General features: G+C 36.2%; 1 protein-coding gene across 1 annotated transcript; it reads right to left on the reverse strand.

The window, feature by feature from the left end:
* Positions 1-19,467: 19,467 nt before the first annotated feature.
* Positions 19,468-20,886, reverse strand: LOC113279137. Its single transcript, XM_026527841.1, has 2 exons — positions 20,300-20,886; positions 19,468-20,197 (listed from the first exon to the last, which is right to left on the reverse strand). The coding sequence occupies exons 1-2, from the start codon at positions 20,884-20,886 to the stop codon at positions 19,468-19,470; spliced, it is 1,317 nt and encodes a 438-aa protein (XP_026383626.1).
* Positions 20,887-21,516: the final 630 nt, after the last annotated feature.

Genomic DNA, 21,516 nt, shown 5'->3' on the forward strand with positions numbered 1-21,516 from the left:
ACCGATTCCGTGTAAGTGATCTTAAGGAATACAACTTTTAGTCACTTGAAAGGAAACTTATACTTCTTCAACATACGGTGGTAAAAATATTGAAAGAAGTTTCTTGTCTTAAAAAACTGAAAGACCATTTCTCAGTAGAAAGACAGATTATACCACTACCCTATAAGATCAACTCAAAAGAATCAGAGGAAAGAGTTGATAATCGCTTCTGGAAAAAGGTTCCTCCTCACCCATATTGAAACAATTCTTGTTTTGATGAAGAAAGACTCCAGAAGAAAGGGAAAGAGAGAATCTCTCTGCCAAAAGAAACAATCAGGAATTTCCGATAATTGTTTCAGATAATCACACTTTTTTTTCTTTCTAAATCATGAAATTTTATTAACCAAAGATATCAAAATTACAACTTACAAATAAAGCCAAGAAAAGATCAAGTCCCAGAATTAACTAAAAATAAAACAAGCCAAAACAGTTAAGCCCAATAAAAGCTGTAACAAACAGCAAGACTTAAGCCAGAACTTGGCTTAATCAGAGAAAAAACAGTGCATAATACATCAATACATAAAATTTTTTTAAGAGCTGAATCTGAAGTATATGCCATCCTCCTCCTCCAGTTGATTCAAGAAATCTGGCTTGTCCTCATAGTATATTATTGTTCCTCTTGCAAGAAGCACTCCCTTTTTGGCCATTTTGTCAGCAGAAAAATTTATCTCTCTATAAGAGTGAACGAAAGATATTTCTGAAATTTGTTTGCTAATGTTTTTCCATCTATTCTAAACAATCCAGGGTATTTTGTTATTACTGAAAGCTAGTAAAACTGCTTTTGAATCAATCCTGAAGCATACCTTTTTATAGTTTTTCTGCACAACCCATTCACCAACAACTATCAATGCCATAACTTCTGCCAGATAATTTGTTGCTATCCCCAATCCTCCAGAAACTGCTCCCAAGCATTTACCATTTTCATTTCTTGCTACAAAACCCAGTCCTGCATTTCCAGGGTTACCCTTTGAAGCACCATCACAGCATATCAGAACTTGTCCATTGCCAGGCAATCTGAAGAAGCATTGTTTTACCTCTGCCATCTTTGTAGCAATACCTGTGATTTTAAAGTGAAGTAAGATCTGTAGATCATATGTATTACCCCATTTTGTCCCTTTCATTCTTAATCCACATTCCTTTGTGTAAGACAGAATGCTCAATTTGAATCTTTCAAAATTAGGCTCTTCATTCTCATAGATCTTCTTGTTTCTGGTATGCCAAAGTTCCACCATCACCTTGAATGCACAATTATACCATATTTCTTGAATTGTTTTACTCTTCTTTTTTGCAAAGCTCAGAACTTCTTCAAATGATGAAAGATTAAGAAAGCAATAAATTCCTCCCAGCGAATGCCATATTTTTGTGCTAAAAGAGCATTCCCATAAAATATTTTTCATTGTATCTTGTGCATTACCACACAAGTATCACTTTGATACTGTTTGAAAACCTTTCTTCCTTACTGATTCCTCAGTGGCACAAGCTCCTCTTAAGATCTTCCATAAATTAGTAGAAGTATATGGGTGCACACTTGGATCCCATACTTGCTTTGTCCAAGGCAAAACAAGGTATTTGTTCCTTATTTGTTAAGATGCACTTGTTACAGGAAATTTTCCATTTAAATCCTTCTCCCATATTAGCTTGTCAGGGCCTCCTCCAATAGCTGGTACTTCATTCCTTTCAAAAAAGTTAAACATTTGAGTTGGGATTTGCCATACACCCTCCACAATCAAATTAGCAACTTTTAAGTTCATGTTCATCTGAACATATTGATCATCTGCATGTCTCTCAATGAGAGCATAGTCTTTAATCCATTTATCATGCCACACTGAAATTGATTTTCCATCTCCCACAATCCATCTTTTGCTTTCATTTATCTCAGTAATTACCCACTTAATTCCTGGACAAATAGATGATTGTCTGTAAGAAGTAATCCATTCATTATTCTTGTTCTTGTATGTTACTCTCATAAATTGAGTCCACTCAACATCTTCTGTTTCAATCTTCCACAATAGCTTCATTAGCAATGCCTTGTTCATAACTTCCAATCTCCTTAATCCTAGGCCACCTTCAATTATTGGAGCATTTACTTCATCCCATTTGACAGTTATTAGTTTTTTAACTACAGGATCACCAGAACAAAGGAAATTCCTTATGATTTTCTCACATTCATTAATAACAGACTTGTGCCACTTGTATATTGCCATATTATAAATGGGAATGCTACAAAGAACATGCTTTACCAATGTTAGTCTTGCAGAGAAAGCAAGTAACTTACCCATCCATCCATCTAGCATCTTCTGCATTAACTCTACCATCCCCCAAACTTGGTAAGTTTTGACTCTACCAGGATTTAAAATGACTCCCAAGTAAGTATCAGGAAGTTTTGATAGTCCCATTTGTAGATTATCAGCAATTGCATTTCTTCTTGCCTCAGGAACTCCACCAACAAAGCACTTACTTTTGCTCCTATTGACAACTTGTCCAGATGAAGACTGATACTTGCTTAATAAGTTCATCAGACTATCTAATGATCTTTTTTGTCCATTACAAAATATGAAGATATCATCTGCAAATATCAAGTGTGAAGGATGACAATTACCTCTTGTTACCATTGCTTGTATCTTGCATTCTTGCACCAGTTTTGAGATATTCCTGCTGAGAACTTCCTCTGCAAGTATGAATAAAATTGGTGATATAGGATCACCTTGTTTGAGGCCTCTACCAACTCCAAAAAACCCATATGGACCTCCATTAACAAGAACAGAGATCATTGCAGACTCAAAGATTTTCCTTATCCAATTAATGCCAACTTCAGAAAAACCAAATCTTCTAAGGACTTCAAACAAGAATTCCCAACTCAAGGAATCAAAATCTTGAGTTATATCCAATTTAAGACCAACATTCCCTCCTCTTCTTTTAATACTCATTTTATTAATCATCTCTGAAGCTAATACAATTTTATCATGTATGGCCTCCCGTTAATAAACGCACTTTGCTGAGGTGAGATCAATCTCTCAATCAAAGTACTTATTCTAGTTGTAATGATTCTTGTGAATATTTTGAAATTAAAGTTAGCTAGACCAATAGGTCTAAATTGACCAGCTCTTCTTGCACCTTGAATTTTTGGAAGGAGGAATAAAAAATTGGAATTTAATCCCTTAGGAATAAATCAGTGAGACCAACAATATTGGATTACTTCAATTAGTTCTGCACCAATTATGTCCCAAGAAAACTTATAAAAACAGCCAGGAAAGCCATCTGGCCCTGGAACACTGTTTGCATTCATACTAAAGACTGCTTCTTTTGAAAAAGCGGTGGTCTAACAACACCACCCAATATTTCGCTTAGCAATATGTATGGACCAACTCGAATATACTTTTAAGAGAATCAACAAGACTCAATCAATTAAAAGTATATCAACGAGTTTATATCTCTCTCTTGATTTGATTTCCTCAAACAGAAACTGCGAGTACTAATCAAATACAAGGAATAACTGGGATCATACCAAAGACCAATATCCAAGTGTCAATCAATATCAATCAACAACCGTTAGGTCGGATTCTCCAATTGATTGATCGAACGCACAACATGTATTATTTCAATTATAAAGATAAAACAATATAATGAGGAAATTGAAATAACACAGACACCAGAAATTTTGTTAACGAGGAAACCACAAATGCAGAAAAACCCCGGGACCTAGTCCAGATTGAACACACACTGTATTAAGCCGCTACAGACACTAGCCTACTCCAAGCTAACTTCGGATTGGACTGTAGTTGAGCCCCAATCAGTCTCCCACTGATCCAAGGTACAGTTGTACTCCCAACGCCTCTGATCCCAGCAGGATACTGCGCACTTGATTCCCTTAGCTGATCTCACCCACAACTAAGAGTTGCTACGACCCAAAATCGCAGGCTTTGACAATAAACAAATCTGCCTCACACAGACAAGTTTATCAAAGGATCAATCTGTCTCCCACAGAAAAACCCTAAAGTTTTTGTTCCGTCTTTTGATAGTAATCTAGGTGAACATGAACCAATTGATAATACGGTCTTATACTCCCTAAGAACATCCTAGATTAATCAATCACCTCACAACAATCTTAATCGTATGGTAGCGAAACAAGATGTTGTGGAATCAAAAACAATGAGACGAAGATGTTTGTGATTACTTTTTATATCTTGCCTATCGGAGATATCAAATCTCAAGCCAATCAATCTGATTGTACTCGTACGATAGAAGATGCAAGATCAGATCACACAACTACGATAAAAGTAGTATCGGTCTGGCTTCACAATACAAATGAATTCTTTCAGTCGTTAACCTGGTTTTAGAAGAAGAAAACCATAGGTTAAAGGAGAACCGACTCTAGTACGCAAACTAGTATCACACGTAAGGTGTGGGGATTAGTTTTACACAATCCTAGATGTCTCCTTTATATAATCTTTCAAATCAGGGTTTTGCCTTGGTAACAAAACAATCAATATTCACCGTTAAATGAAAACCTGATTTAGATTCAAGATAATATTTCTCAACTGTTAGATCGAAAACTTAGCTTGTTATACACAAATGAACTGCACGCTTCTAGGTTTGTTAACCGTACCCAAACATGTACATTGTTGGTTTAACACTAGTTAACCAAAAGGTTTGCCATATGAGCATTTCATATCAACCATGTTCTTCTTCACCATAACTAGTTCAAAGACTCAAAGGAACTAGTTAGAGAGTTGTTCAATTGCAAGTAAATCTTATGTAACTACACAAGACACAATTGAAGCAAAGATGATTTGATTCACTTGAATCGGTTCATGAACTTTTATAGCCACGGTTTACAAACTGCATTCCTTAGTCTTTTTAAATTTTAAGTTCAGAAATCATCTTCAGATATATAACCTTCTCAAGTTCGCAGACTAGGTTCGTGGACTTAAGACACCGGACAGAGTTTACAAACTCCAGCAGAAATTCTCGGGATGAGAACTTCTCCGGTTCGCGGACTTAGCTCAGGAAAGTAGTTTGTCAACTCCAGCAGAAATTCTCGGTTTTGAGAACTTCGGCAGTTCGCGGACTTGGCACTTGCCATTCTTCCGGTTCTCTTGATCAACAAAGTTCGAAAACTTCGGTCCAAGGAATCCATTGGTTATGTAATCTAAACTCTCATTCCAATCATTGAAACATTCTTAGAGGACGTTATACAGTTGTTACACTATTTCTCGTCAAAGCAATTTTCAAAGTGATTGAAACATTCATGACTTTCGTCACTAGGTAAAGATAAACTTGGTCGAAGAGAAAAGCTTACCAGCACATATTTCGAGATATAGATAGGCGAGGTATACTCGGCTCGAAATACCAAATGTGTATGATCTAGTCTATATATATAACATACGACATTTTATCTCAAGAAGTAGGAGATAGAGTAGATAGACTTTTGAGTGGCAGATAAGTTCAAGTCTTCACATACCTTTTTGTCGAGAAGTTCCACCGGTTCCTTGAGTAGTTCTTCTACTTGTATGATGAATCGCCATGAAGTCCTTGAGCTCAACTACACTTTCTATCGTAGTCCGAGACTTAGCTATAGTAGATTAGAAATCATGACTTATAGTTTTGATCACTAACATTGACAAACATGCTTGAGATAGCAACACATGCGAGTTCGACCGAGCAATGCTCTAACAATCTCCCCCTTTGTCAATTTTAGTGACAAAATTATCAATACATATGGAATACAAAAAAGATAAAGAAACATAAGTAGCTTCTATTCCACATGTCTAATCTTCAACATTCCTCGAAATCTTCGTCACTTCCAAGTACTCCAATGATCCCAAAGGTTGTAAGTTTAGCATCACTGCTGTTGAATATTCGTAGCTATAAAAATGAGAAAGCATTGGTCTCAATCATTGTTATACAGTGTCATAGTATTATTACATAGTGTCAAAGTTCAATTGTATCACAACTTCAATAATAATACTATGGTGATATGTATCACTACCCCTTAGTCAATACTCCATCTCACATGGAAACCACTCCCCCTTACATAATGACCCGAAGACCATAAGTATTTGTAGTGTGAACTACATATTAATTTTCCCCCTTTTTGTCAATAAAATTGGCAAAGGTACAAGAACAGGATCATAATGAAATTTCTGTAAGAGACATTTCATGACTAAAAATAAAGAACACACATCATCTTATTTAGATGCAATCATATAGCCGAAGCTAATAGCATTCATCAAGGAGTTTAAAGATACAAGATAACCCCTCTAAAATTCCACAGCCGCACACCCCTCAAGATATGACCATTAAGCACAAGTTCAAAATAACTCTCCCCCATTTGATGTCATTCCCGAAAGAACAACAAGAGCGACCTTAATTTCAAAAGAAAAGAAGGATTTTATTGGACACCAAGACTATAAGAATGATTTTTATATCCAAAACTCAATCAAATTAATCATAAGTAAACCCATGATTAATTTAATTAGAATACACAATCAAATTAAACACAAGTGGTCAACTCAATTGATTGTGCTCAACATAAGAAAACTCATGGAGACACAAAAATACTCAACTAGATTAATTACAAGAGTACCCATAATTAATCTAATTGGAATACACAACCAAACTAATTGCGAAAGTAATCAATTTAATTGTCAATTGTTTTGCTCGACATAAGAAAACTTATGGAGCAATAACTAAATAACTAAACAAGATGATTAATTTAGTTCAAAATGCTCAACATAAAATACCTTACGGAACAACCAACAAAGCTAATAAAAAATAATCAACTTGGTTGTATCATGATCAACATAAGATACATTACGGAGCCTCACAATAATACATACGAATATGGACCAGGGATGATCAATACTGCAGAATACACAAGGATTCATTCTATCTTCGATCATTATTTGCATAACAACAATAATAGACATAATTCTTGAAAACAAAAGATTTTAACCTATCTTCCATCAACATAATTGACAATATAGGCTTAACTTTTGTATTTGTCAAAAGTCCATTCATTCTTTTACCAGTACATGAATACCGAACACGAACGACTTTACTATTGACAAAGTATGAGACCTTCAAGTTCACGGACGCAAACATACATGTCCCATAACAAGTTGAAATATAACAAATCATAAAGATTAATACTGCAAAACCATCATCCTCCAAATATTTTTAGAATTTTATACCAATAAACCTAAAAAATAACACAAGAAGATGAAAAATAATAGCTATGTGTAATCACAATCATTGCTATTCAAGCAATAGTTATTCTTCCAACTAAACCAAAAAGAAGATATACTAGGAAACAATGTCTTTGAGAAATTCTTTATCATTCCCGAACTCCTTGTCGTCAACAGCCATTGGAATATAAGGTTCATGGAGGAAGGAGTCAATACCAACAAACCGTCTTGGCTGATGATGTCGAACCAGGGATTTCTGAATTTCCAAAGATCTTAAAACACAAGCCTTTATTTCACTAATCTCCTTTCTTACTTCCTTCAACTCGTCAAGAACATCGGAAAACTTCTGAGAGTTAGAAGGGACAGCCCTTGGCTTTCTTGTATTTCTCCTTTTTCTTTTCAGGGAAGGAGTTACTGGAGATTTATCTTTTTCCTTGATTGATGGCTTAACAATCATGTTGACATCTTTTCCATCCAAAGACATGATGCTTGGAGAATATTTATAAACAACTGGTTTTTGTGAGTGGAATTCACAATCTCAATAAGCAGTCTTAAGATATAAAGGACATCAGAGAGGAAAAAGGAATGTAGGGTTCGCAACCTTTTACACAGGTTCGTGGACGCCCAATTCTAAACCCTATAAAGAGTAGAATTGTCGATAATAACCATTTTCTTTATTTGATAGACAAGAAACACAAACCTAAGAAAAAAAACTTTTTTCTGAAGCCTGAGAAGTACACAATCTCATCTCTTTTGATCAGGCACATGAGAAAAGATTTACCAAGCAACACAATTAATTTGTGCTGTGGTGAACAAAAATTTGTCCATCATTTTCCTCTTGAGAGGAATACTCTGACTTCTGTCTATCGAAACGATTTGACCATACCTTTTTCTCTAATGGTCTAATTTTGTCTTTGGAAACTAACTTCTTAGTCGAAGATAAAATCCTACATACCTCAGCAGTCTTCTGGGCAAGTTTAAGCTTCCTTGCCAATCGATTTGCTCTTCGTTGAAGTTTGTTGGCGTGCCTCACTTGATGCTTGTACTTGTAACATATTGATAGTTCATGACCCTTATGAGAACAAAACGAGCACGCCAAACTTGGATAACATTCATGCATCTGTGGTGTGAACGCAGCTAGACACATAGTGGATCCTGAAACACTAAAACCAACGTTTCCAAAGGATGGGTCAATTGATTCTTCCAGCTTGATTGGATTATCCTATTCACCAAAACCATCAAGGTTGATATATGTATTTCTACAATTATCAAGATTAATGTTTTCACATAGAAGACCGACACTTGATTTCCTGTCTTCATCAGAATCATAGACCTCAGACATCTCATCAAGTGTTAAAGCAAGACCTTTATTCCCAGTGTATTTTCTACGATTTGGGCACTCGTTTGCAAAATGACCAAAACCTTTATACTTAAAGCATTGTGGCATATCCTCGTCATCAACCTCGTCAGCATCCTAGTTTTTAGGAGGGACGCGATTGTGAGGTTTATCTGGCGACCTAGGTTTGTCTCTTGAAAACCGTTTACTTCTCTTCAATAGAAGATCCCTAAACTGTCTTGTGATCAAGGAGACTGATTTGTCAAGATCTTCATCCGAAAAATCATCCTCAGACTGATCATCCTCAGAGACATAAACACTTTTACTTTTATCAAGTAATTTAGTGTTCATTCGTGCTTTAAGGGCAACATCTTTTCCGATTTTGGATGTATGCTCATGATCAAAGATCTTTAGCTTTCCAACTAATGTATTTCTGGAAAGATTATCAAGGTTATCTCCCTCAACGATGACATGCTTCTTAGACTCGTATCTAGATGGCAGCGATCTGAGAATTTTCATCACAATGTCCTTTTCAGGAATAGTCTTACCCAATGCAAACGATGCATTAACAATCTCAGACACTTTGTGATTAAACTCATCAAACGTCTCTTCATCTGCCATACGAAGGTTCTCCCAATCGAAATTAAGGTTTTGAAGCCTAACTTCCTTTTCACTGGAGTTACCTTCGAATACGGTTTCTAAGATATCCCAAACATATTTAGACCGAGTGCAATTAGACACATGGTGCCGAAGATTTGGGGTAATGGCATGTATGATAGCATTCAATCCGTCGGAATTTTACGTTGCAACATATATCTCAGCAAGGGTGTATTCACCAATAGGTTTGGGAACGTTTACATCTCCAACTGCCACAACGGGAGCATCATAGCCATTAACAACATATACCCATGATTGAAAATCTCGTGCTTGAAGAAAATCTCGCATAGCAATTTTCCACCATAAGTAATTAGAGCCATCGAAGACTGGTGGTACGTTAATAGAGATAACACCTATGTCCATAGAGTCAGATCGCTACAAACACAGACTTGTAAGGTCTTGAACGTGTTTTCCTGCTCTGATACCAATTGAAAAAGCGGGGGTCTAAAAACACAACCCAATATTTCGCTTAGCAATCTGTATGGACAAACTCGAATATACTTTTAAGAGAATCAACAAGACTCAATCAATTAAAAGTATATCAACGAGTTTATATCTCTCTCTTGATTTGATTTCCTCAAACAGAAACTACGAGTACTAATCAAATACAAGGAATAACTTGGATGGTACCAAATACCAATATCCAAGTGTCAATCAATATCAATCAACAACCGTTAGGTCGGATTCTCCAATTGATTGATCTAACGCATAACCTGTATTATTTCAATTATAAAGATAAAACAATATAATGCGGAAATTGAAATAACACAGACACCAGAAATTTTGTTAACGAGGAAAACGCAAATGCAAAAAAACCCCGGGACCTAGTCCAGATTGAATACACACTGTATTAAGCCGCTACAAACACTAGCCTACTCCAAGATAACTTCGGATTGGACTATAGTTGAACCCCAATCAGTCTTCCTCTGATCCAAGGTACAGTTGTACTCCTTACGCCTCTGATCCCAGCAGGATACTGCGCAGTTGATTCCCTTAGCTGATCTCACCCACAACTAAGAGTTGCTACGACCCAAAATCGCAGGCTTTGACAATAAACAAATCTTCCTCACATAGACAAGTCTATCAAAGGATCAATCTGCCTCCCACAAAAAAGCCCTAAAGTTTTTGTTCCGTCTTTTGATAGTAATCTAGGTGAACATAAACCAATTGATAATCCGGTCTTATATTCCTGAAGAACAACCTAGATTAATCAATCACCTCACAACAATCTTAATCGTATGGTAGCGAAACAAGATGTTGTGGAATCACAAACAATGAGACAAAGATGTTTGTGATTACTTTTTATATCTTGCCTATCGGAGATATCAAATCTCAAGCCAATCAATCTGATTGTACTCGTACGATAGAAGATGCAAGATCAGATCACACAACTACGATAAAATTAGTATCGGTCTTGCTTCACAATCCCAGTAAAGTCTTTAAGTCATTAACCTGGTTTTAGAAGAAGAAAATCATAGGTTAAATGAGAACCGACTCTAGTACGCAAACTAGTATCACACGTAAGGTGTGGGGATTAGTTTTTCACAATATTAAATGTCTCCTTTATATAGTATTTCAAATCAGGGTTTTGCCTTGGTAACAAAGCAATCAATATTCACTGTTAGATGAAAACCTGATTTAGATTCAAGCTAATATTTCTCAACCTTTAGATCGAAAACTTAGCTTGTTATACACAAATGAACTGCACGCTTCTAGGTTTGTCAACCGTACCCAAAGGTGTACATTGTTGGTTTAAAAATAGTTAACCAAAAGGTTAGCCATATGAGCATTTCATATCAACCATGTTCTTCTTCACCATAACTAGTTCAAATGACTCAAATGACCTAGTTAGAGAGTTGTTCAATTGCAAGGAAATCTTATGTAACTACACAAGACACAATTGAAGCAAAGATGATTTGATTCACTTGAAGCGGTTCATGAACTTTTATAGCCACGGTTTGCAAACTGCATTCCTTAGTCTTTTTAAAGTTTAAGTTCAGAAATCATTTTCAGATATATAACCTTCTCAAGTTCGCAGACTAGGTTCGTGGACTTAAGACACCGGACAGAGTTTACAAACTCCAGCAGAAATTCTCGGGATGAGAACTTCGCCGGTTCTCGGACTGGGTTCGCGGACTTAGCTCACGCAAGTAGTTTGTCAACTCCAGCAAAGATTCTCGGGTTTGAGAACTTCGGCAGTTCGCGGACTGAGTTTGCGGATTTGGCACTTGTCATTCTTCCGGTTCTCTTGATCAACAAAGTTCGAAAACTTTGGTTCAAGGAATAGGACTTATACATAAATGTGTTTCCACAACAATGCTTATGTCCATCATTGGTTATGTAATCTAAACTCTCATTTCAATCATTGAAACATTCTTAGAGGACGTTATACAGTTGTTACACCATTTCTCGTCAAAGCAATTTTCAAATTGATTGAAACATATCATGACTTTCGTCACTAGGTAAAGAAAAACTTGGTCGAAGCGAAAAGCTTACCAACACATATTTCGAGATATAGATAGGCGAGGTATACTCGGCTCGATATACCAAATGTGTACAATCTAAGTCTATATATATAGCATACGACTTTTTGTTTCAAGAAGTAGGAGATATATTAGATAGACTTTTGAGTGACAGATAAGTTCAAGTCTTTACATACATTTTTGTCGAGAAGTTCCACCGGTTCCTTGAGTAGTTCTTCTACTTGTATTGTAGTATCAGAATCTCGTATCAATAATATCTCAGCGAAATTATTAACAACACAACACGACAGTTTCGCAGAACAACTTCAGAAAACGACATCAGCCAAATCATGAGAAAAGTGTGACGATCCTGCGAAAATAAGGAAGTTTGCGAGATTGATATTTATAAGGTTGCGAGAATGTCGCAAACCATATCCGAAAATAAAGGACATATTAGCTGTCATCCACTATGTATTTCCCTATAAATAGTCATTCAGTTGTGAAGAAAAAGAGAGAGATCTTTTTTGAGTGAGAAGCAAGTAAACAGGAGAGAGAAAGTCTAGCGCAGTGGTTATTCTTGATTCCTTTATCTTTTCTTGTAAGATTGTTCAAAGATTCATCGATAAAATTAAGATTGTTAATCCAAAAATGAGTTGAATGTTAATGAAATCTTGTGAGGGGTGTAGTGTAGGATTTCCTGCTACTACATAATGACGCTAGAAACAGGGATTGAAGATTGAAAATTGAAGATTGTTGTTGAGATTGTTCAAATCAAGAAAGTTATTAAACAAGTCAGTGAACCAGTTAAAAGAAAAATGATTAGAGTCAATGAAGATGACAAAAGATTGGAGTGTAATATGATAAGAAAAACAATGGTTAATGAATTTCATGAAAACATTAAAGGAAGGATACATAAACGAGATTTTGAAGGAAGGAAGGTTATGGAGGTAGAAAAGACATCACACTTGAAAGATTGGGAAAAGAAAAAAATCACATTCATGGCAGCAGAAATACCAAAAGAAAATTTGAGCCACACATCTCCATTGGTTATTACAGTACCTATTACACGAAAAGAGAATGGGACAACAACAAGATCCATGGAAGAATGGATATTGAACAGAACTTTAGTCGATACAGGAAGTTCAGTGGATATAATATTCTATCATACGTTCAAAGGAATGGGATTCAAATATTAAGAAATGTCTTGTTCAACATATCTTGTTCATGGCTTTGAAAAATCCACAACAAAACCTAAAGGAGAAATAGTGGTACGAATTCCACTAGGAGAGATCGAAACACAAGTGACACTATGCGTAGTGGATATGGAATCACCATATAACATGTTGTTGGGGATGCCATGGATACACGCAATTAAAGCTGTAGCATCAACGTTGCATCAATGCATCAGGTTCCCCATGCCAAATGGAGTAGGTGAAATTAGAGGAGATATTGACAATGCGAAATTATGTTATCAAATTGAAGTAAAGCATTATGAAGGACGAGCAAAAAAAACGACAATTTCACAGAAAAATAGCAAAGGAGACAAAGAAAGAAGAAGAATTTAGAGTGTACATGATAAGAGCAAAAGAAGGTAAAGGAATACCCAGCGAAATTTCGGAGGAAGGAGATGGACCTGCGAAGATAATAAAAGAGCCAACACCAATGGGAGAACCCAAGGCCAGTTACACTGCGGCAGAACCAACAAAAGAAGTAAATGTTGGGACTATGGAAGAACCCCTAATACTGAGGATTGGAACCAAGATGGATGCAGAAGAGGAAGAAAAAACTGTCAATCTTTTGCGGGAATATAAAGATATTTTCGCGAGGAGAATGGATGAGACACCTGGAATAGATCCGTCAATTGCATGTCATAAGTTGGAAATTAACAAGAATGTGAGACCATTTAAACAGAGAATAAGAAAAATCGCAACGACCTACCATCCTCAAATAGAAGAAGAATTACAGAAAATGCTTGAGGCGGGAATTATAAGAGAAGCTAAATACCCAGAGTGGATAGCAAACATGGTTGTTGTTCCAAAGAAAAATAAAGGGATAATAATTTGCATAGATTTCACTGGTTTAAACAAGGCTTGCCCTAAAGATAGTTTTCCATTGCGGGATATTCCTCAAATGGTTGAATCAGCAGCGGGAAATGATAGAGTGTCTTCTTTAGATGGGTACAAAGGTTATAACCAAATCCCTCTCGCTGAAGAAGATCAAGAGCATACTGCTTTTTTCGCTCCAAGAGGTTTATACTGTTATACAAAAATGTCGTTTGGTTTGCGAAATGCAGGAGCAACGTATCAAAGAATGGTAGAGAAGGTGTTCGCGAAATGGATACACAAAACATTAGAGGTGTACGTGGATGGCATGTTAGTGAAGAGTAAAGAAGCCAAAGATCATGTGCAAGATTTGAGGGATATTTTTGAACAGATGCGGCATCATAACATTAAACTGAACCCTGAAAAATGTATTTTTGGGGTTGCATCGGGAAATTTTTTTAGGCTACATTGTATCAAAAGAAGGAATACAAGTTGATCCAGAAAAGGTACAAGCAGTTCTTGACATGCCAACACCAGCAACGATAAAGGATGTACAAAAATTGAACGGACTTTTAGCTTCCCCAGGAAGATTTATTTCGCGATCATCAGACAAATGTAAACATTTTTTCAATATACTCAAGAAGGGTGCGAAATTCAAATGGACTGATGAATGTGAAAAAGCTTTTCAAGGGATCAAAGAACACCTTATGAATACATCTATTTTACAAAAGGCAGAACCAGGAGAAGAACTATTGATCTATCTTGCGACAACATCACATGCTTTAAGCGCTGTGTTATTGCGAACGGACGCAGGAGTGGAAAGGCCCATTTATTACATCAGCAAAACATTTAATGCTGCAGAGAGGAATTATTCAAAGATTGAGAAGCTAATTTTAGCATTAGTATACGCAACATTGAAACTTCGCATATATTTACAAGCACACAAAATAAGGGTGCTAACAAAAGTATCAATTGAATCAGTGATGAAGAATTCAAAAAGATCAGGTAGGGTGGAGAGATGGAATGCACAAGTAGGACATTTCGAAATCAAGTATGAAATATTATCTTCACCAAAATCACAAGTTGTCGCAGATTTCTTAGCAAAATTTCCTTTAGAAGATGATGAAGCGGTGGAGGAGATGATGGATATAGAAGAAGAACATGGAGATCCAAAAGACTTATTAACAGAACCAAATAGATGGGAGATATTGGTAGATGTATCATCAAATGGGGAAGGCAATGGAGTTGGAATTGTTTTAATTTCACCAGAAGGAGCGAAGATGGCTTTTTCATTCAGATTGGAATTCACATCCACTAATAACGAAACGGAATATGAAGTTGTGGTACATGGCTTAAAATTCGCAATAGAAATGAAACTAGAAAATGCCAGGATCACTAGTGATTCGCAGCTAGTTATTCGCCAAATAAAGGGAGAGTACACTACAAATGAACCATCTTTGAAGAAATACAAGAAGCTCATTGAAGAATTGTCAGCGAAAATCCCAAAGATAAAATGAAGGCACATTTCAAGGAAGGATAACAGACTCGCAGACGCTTTTTCTTTCATCTCAAGCATGATGACAGATCCAACTGCGAGATGCATAAAAATACAGACAATTATGTTACCATCAATCAATAAAGAAGAAGAAGAAGTGAACGTAATGATGATAGAAGGTGGAGAAGAAGAACAAACGAACAATATCGCAGATTGGAGAACAAAACTTCATGCATATTTGGAGAAAGGAGAAACACCAAGAAACAGATTGGAAGCACACAAGTTGAAAATCCGCGCAACAAATTATGAATTAAGAGATGGGATGCTATACCGAAAATCCTTTAATGGACCATCACTCAGATGTTTGACACGAGAAGAAGGAGAAAAGGTGCTAAAAATGTTACATAGCGGGGATGCTGGCAATCATAGCGGGGGAATCTTTGGCACATAGAACAAAAATGCGAGGCTATTACTGGCCATACATGCACGAAGATGCAAAACAAATATCAAGACGTTGCGAAGATTTTCAGCGACACGGAAAGAAAATACATGCACCTGGAGCACCATTGTCATCCTCAACCAGTGTATGGCCTTTTGAAAAGTGGGGCTTAGATATTGTGGGGCCATTTTTACCAGGATCTGGACAAAGAAGATACTTAATAGTCGCAACAGATTATTTCACAAAATGGACAAAAATAAAGGCAGTACAACATATTCGCGACAAAGATATCTTTACATTCATATTCGAAAATATGATTTGCAAATTCGGAATTCCCGCGCAGTTGGTATCTGATAATGGGAAACAGTTTGAAGGACAGAACATAAAAATGTTACTTAATGCATTTAAGATAAAATGTGGAAAGTCTAATCCTTTGTATCCACAAGCTAATGGACAGGCAGAGGCAACAAACAAAACAATTGCAGATATATTAAAGAAAAAATTAGAAGGACATCATAGAGCATGGTGCGAACAAGTACATAATGTAGTATGGGATTATAACACAACTAGGAGAGAAGCTACTGGAATGTCACCTTTTTGTTTAACATACAGAGTCGAAGCGGTGTTACCAACAGAAGTTGTTATTCCGACAACAAAGAGAGAAACTTGGGAGAAAAATCTTAGTGTGGGTTTGATCTTAAGCAAATTTGATGAGTTAGAAGAAAAAAGATAAAGAGATTTACAGCATATGGAGAATTATCAGCGAAGATTAGCCCGAGAATATAATAAACGTGTCAAAGTACGCGAATTTCAACCAGGAGATTTAGTTCTGCGAGAGACACCAATATATCAGCGAGAAAATGGTGGAAAGTTAGCGAAAAAATGGGATGAACCTTACATCATTAAGGATATAGTTGGGACAGGAGCTTATAAATTAATGGATCCATAAGGTAGAGATGTTGGTCATAGACTTGACAGACCATGGAACAGATTGTACTTAAAGAGATATTATCCATAAGAAGCTTTGAGAAGTTACATATGACGCAACAAAACGATTGCGAATAAATATTCAATGAAAGAATAGTTGCGAGACTATTCATATTAAAACAAGATCATGATATGCGAAACTTTCGCAGAGATAATCAGAGAACAATAACAAAAGAGAAAGGGGCGAACCTTTATGGCGTACACCCTAGTTCGTGAATAAAATTTCGCAAGAGGCAAATGTAAGACCTAAAGTACGTCATATAAGGGGGTACCTGTTGCATGACTCAGGGAAAGGCTACACCGCCCCCGGAACCTGAATCATGGAGATTTGGGGTCAATAAAGCCCATCCGGGAGAGGCACCTTGGATTCTCAACTTAAGCATATGACTTAGGTTGGGCGACTAAGGTAATAAGGACTCTCCCAAGGAGTGCAGAATCTGACCAAGGCGCAGAGGTACACGGTTGAGTCAAGAGTTCCAGGGGCGTCTGAAGCGTACCTTGCCATTCTTGACAAGTCTTGTCTTATACTGAACTCAGCCCGAAGAAAACCCCACTTAGGGTGCAGTCTCGTAACCATAAACCCTATAGGTAAAAGGGATAAGAGGCTGCGAAAACAACTGGTTGTTTTTAAGACCGGATGTGAGGAGCCAACCTTGTATGGTAGAGGTACGCCTCCTTGAAGGGGAAACCAGGGGGGAGATAAGGGCGACACCCTCCATTAGGGAGCTGATAAGTGTCTTAAGACGCAAATGTCATGAGGCTTTTTACTCGCAAGGGTATTAAGGCTTATCATATTTGTGCGACAATCCTGAAGAGGCAATAATACTAAAGAGAAAGATAAGACGAGATCAATGAGTTTTCGCATGAAAGTGCGAAGACGTCCTGCGATTTCGTCGCACGACGACAATGTCATGGAGCTTTATTTTCGCAAGAACATTTAGGCCTGTCATATTGTCGCAAAAATCCTGAAGAGGCACTAATAAAAACGAAAAAGTTAAGGCAAGATCAATGGGTTTTTGCATGAAAATGCAAGGATGTCCTGCAATTTTGTCGCGATGATAAGAGGTGGCATAATAAGACCTTTAATTAGGAAGGCAAAATAAGACCACATGACAAAACAAAATATTTATAAGTATTCATAACAGATCATTTCTCTCAAGAAAGATAATGAGAGACAAGTATGGGAGTCTGTAAACAAGAGGCATTATCTTTCTCGCCAGCAAAATACTAAAAGAGAAAATTAATTCCAAAGTTGGTTGAAGAATATTATTCGCAAGAAATAATAAATATGAAACAGTTCAAGAAGGTAGAACTAGATAAGAAACTCTTCGCCAATGTTCTCATTATCGCCAGCCTTTTCTTCATTTCGATTCTGATCTTCACCAACAATAATTTCTTCGAGAGGGACTTCTTTTTCGCCACCATCTTGATTATCGCCAGCAATTACTTCTTTAGAAGGGATTTCTTTTTCGCTTCCATCTTGATTAGCACCAGCAGTTGCTTCCTTAGAAGGGATCTCTTCTTCATCTTCACCACTTTCATAATCATAATCACTGTCAGCAGGACGAGGAATTTCATCATCATCTACTTCCAAAGGTTCGATTGATGTAGGAGGAAGATATTTGGACAATAAAATATCATTCACAAGAACTTCAGCTCGGAGATGAACTTGACAAAGAAGTGCTCTCTGATGATTCCTATCTTGAATATCCTTAAAGTAAGCAAGATAATCAAGTCTTCTTTCTGCTCGGTCGCGAGAACCAGTAAGGACAGAGACGAGTAGTGCATTCTCTTTGCGAATTTTGGCATATTTATCCCCCAAAACAGAAATGGAGGAATGAAGATTTTTCTCAGACTCTGCGAAAAGTAGAATACAAAATTTCAGTAAGATGAAAAACTCAAAAAGATATGACAAAGAAAAGATAGTTAAGGCAGTCAAACTATTATGACTACCTTCCTTTTGCGAAATAAGGTGTTGAATCAAGGTCAGACAACTATTCTCCCAACGGTCCATCGCATCATCAAATTTATCTCCAACTAAACCTTTAAGTCGAGACTGAAGATTTTTCTCTTTAGAAATAAGAAAGGAATTTTTCTTCGCAAGTGAAGAATAAGATTCTTCTAATTTGGAATATTGTTCTTTAAGTTGGTTCGCTTTTACACTTAAAGCTATTCTACCTTGAATGAGTGTATCTCTTTCAGCGATAGATGACTCTGTTACTTCTTTAAATTCATTTCTCAAAGAGCGAAGAGATTGTTCTTAGTCATCACATACTTTTTGAAGGATGCTAAGTTGTTGTGAAGATATCGCCATCTTGTTTAAACAAGTTCGCTTCTCTTGAGATAGAGTTTTATTCTCATCTGATAAGGTTTCCATCCCTAGATTAGCTTTAGTTAAAGAATAAGAGAGGCGAGATATTTCATTACTTAATAAATTTTGCCTCTGAACTAATTGGGTATTTTCATTGGTAAGATTATTTATATGATCAACAGAATATGAATAGAGGTTATCTAATTGGTTATATTGATCCGTCAAAATCTCTTTATCAACACGGGCTTGTTCAACAGCAGATTTAAATTGATATCTCTCCATTATTCGTTTCTGGTTTAAGGCTTAATACGCGAAAAAGGGATTTTAAGGAAAATTAAATATGGAAAGGATAAAATCATTAGAAAGGAAAATTGAAGACACATATAAGGATGAAAATTTTATTTTTGGCTCCGCTATACAAAGTAATGAAGGACTAAAGTTTTTAACAAAATTTCTCAGTTTATCCTTGGCTTGAAGTCTTTTCAAACCCCGGATATTCCAATATACTACTTTCATTGAGAAAAAGTGGATTGAGAAGTACCAGTACTTCCCATATTACCATTTGATTTAACTGAAGTATGAGCTTGTTTCCTTGTAGTCACATTAGGAACTCCTTTAACTTTTTTCCCTTTGACAAGTTTACTTATTACTTTCGAAAAAAGTTGATCCTGTATTTCAGCAACTTCAACTAGAGCTTGAAATTTACTGGGAGAAGAAAAGGCTTTACCTGAGTCAGTACTGGTGTTTGCATTATTGAATATAGTATTAGAGCCAGCAACTGTTTTCCAACTATCTGAAATTATTGTTTCTGTATTGTTATTTGATATCAAAGAAGCTGATAAAACCTCAGATTTGTTATTATTGACCACTGTTACTGGTTCATCAACTCCACAAGCTATTTGCTCAATCACACTAGAAGGAGATTCTATAACTGAAAGTACATTGTGCACACTTGCACCCACATCAATAATTTTGTTCACAGATAATGCAGGAAAATCAGCAGGGGACTCCAGAATACCAGTAAATTCCTTTTCCTTGTTGAGTGTAGGTGTAGTAATCTGAATTGGAGGAAAAATTGCATCATATTCTTCTTCATCACTAATTTTTTCATTATCCAAGTTTGAAGTAGAAGGAAAGCAAATATCAAAACCACCAGAGTTTTGAGTTGTAACTTTTTTAGGCGTATACCTCCACTGAGGTTTCTGAAATTTAGCATTCTTCACACCTTGATTCTGCTCTTTTCTGGCAAATATGCACTCAGTTATCAAATGACCCACAACCTTTCATTTGCTACAAAATTTAGGAAGTTTAGACAACCTAATTTCTTGCTCAAATTTGCAATACTTTGATTCAACAACAACTTTATTTGGAATATCTTTAGAAAGATCAATTTCAACTAAAATACTGGCATAAAACCCAATTTCCTTCTTCAGAGTTGTAGAATCAAATCGAATAGGTCTACCAATTGCAATGCCCATAGACATTAGAATATCTTCTCGCCAATACTCAATACTAAGACCAGGAAATAACACCCAAACAAAAGCACTTGTAGAATGTTGTTGTTCAGGTTTGAAATCTCGTTCCCAGAAACGAAGCTTTAAATATTGAGATTCTACTTCCCATAACCCTTCATACAAAAAATTCATATCCTCTTTATTTTCTAGTTTGATAATGAAGAAACCCTTACCAATAGGGATAAATTGACAGTTACCAGTTAGAGTCCATTGTTTCTTCAAATTCGGTTCTGCAACAGAAAGCCTCAAATTCACTAAATCCAACCTTCCAATCAAACTAAACCTCCATTCACTTTCATCAATAACCTCATCAGGAATGAACACTGATGGACTAATACTCATTGGTACAAAATTATTTGCAGATATAATTTTTTTTGAAATCTCCGACTCCGGTCGGATATTTGAAGTTTCCTCCATTTATTTTTAGTTTTTAAGACATATTTAATGAAGTAACAGAAGAGAATAGTTAAGAATCTTACACTACCAACTTCTGAATCGAGAATAACACCTGAATTGATGACGAAGAAGTACAGAAAACGAAAAGAAATTTGAAGAAAATCTCTGATTTTATCGCCGAGTTGCAGAGCTCGACTCGTCCCCTAATACTTAGATTGAGTATGACTGTCTCTTTCAGATAATCACACTGATGTGAATCATAAGGAAGTCCTTAGAATGAGAAAATCATATGAAAATCCCATTGAAAGAATTAAGAGAGATTTATCTATCTCTAAAAATTCTCACGTCAGTACAGTTTCTCCACATGATCATATCTCTAGAGTTAGAAAAGATCATCATCTTGGGAGAAAATATTTAGGGAAGAAATTCCCGAAGAGAAACATGACATTTGTTTCTGATACTCGCTATAAGCTAGAAAAAGCTTACTCCGATACAACTTAGTTGTATAGAAATTATGTACTCTCATACCATTTCGTGCTCTTATTTATGGATGAGAAAAGCACAATAAAACGAGAGCACATTTGTTATGTGTAGTTGCTTATCAGGAAAAACCGTGACATTTTATGGATTACTGCGAATCCATGTCTGTCT

The sequence above is a fragment of the Papaver somniferum genome, chromosome 5 (genome assembly GCF_003573695.1).
Source record: "Papaver somniferum cultivar HN1 chromosome 5, ASM357369v1, whole genome shotgun sequence".
Lineage (NCBI taxonomy): Eukaryota > Viridiplantae > Streptophyta > Magnoliopsida > Ranunculales > Papaveraceae > Papaver > Papaver somniferum.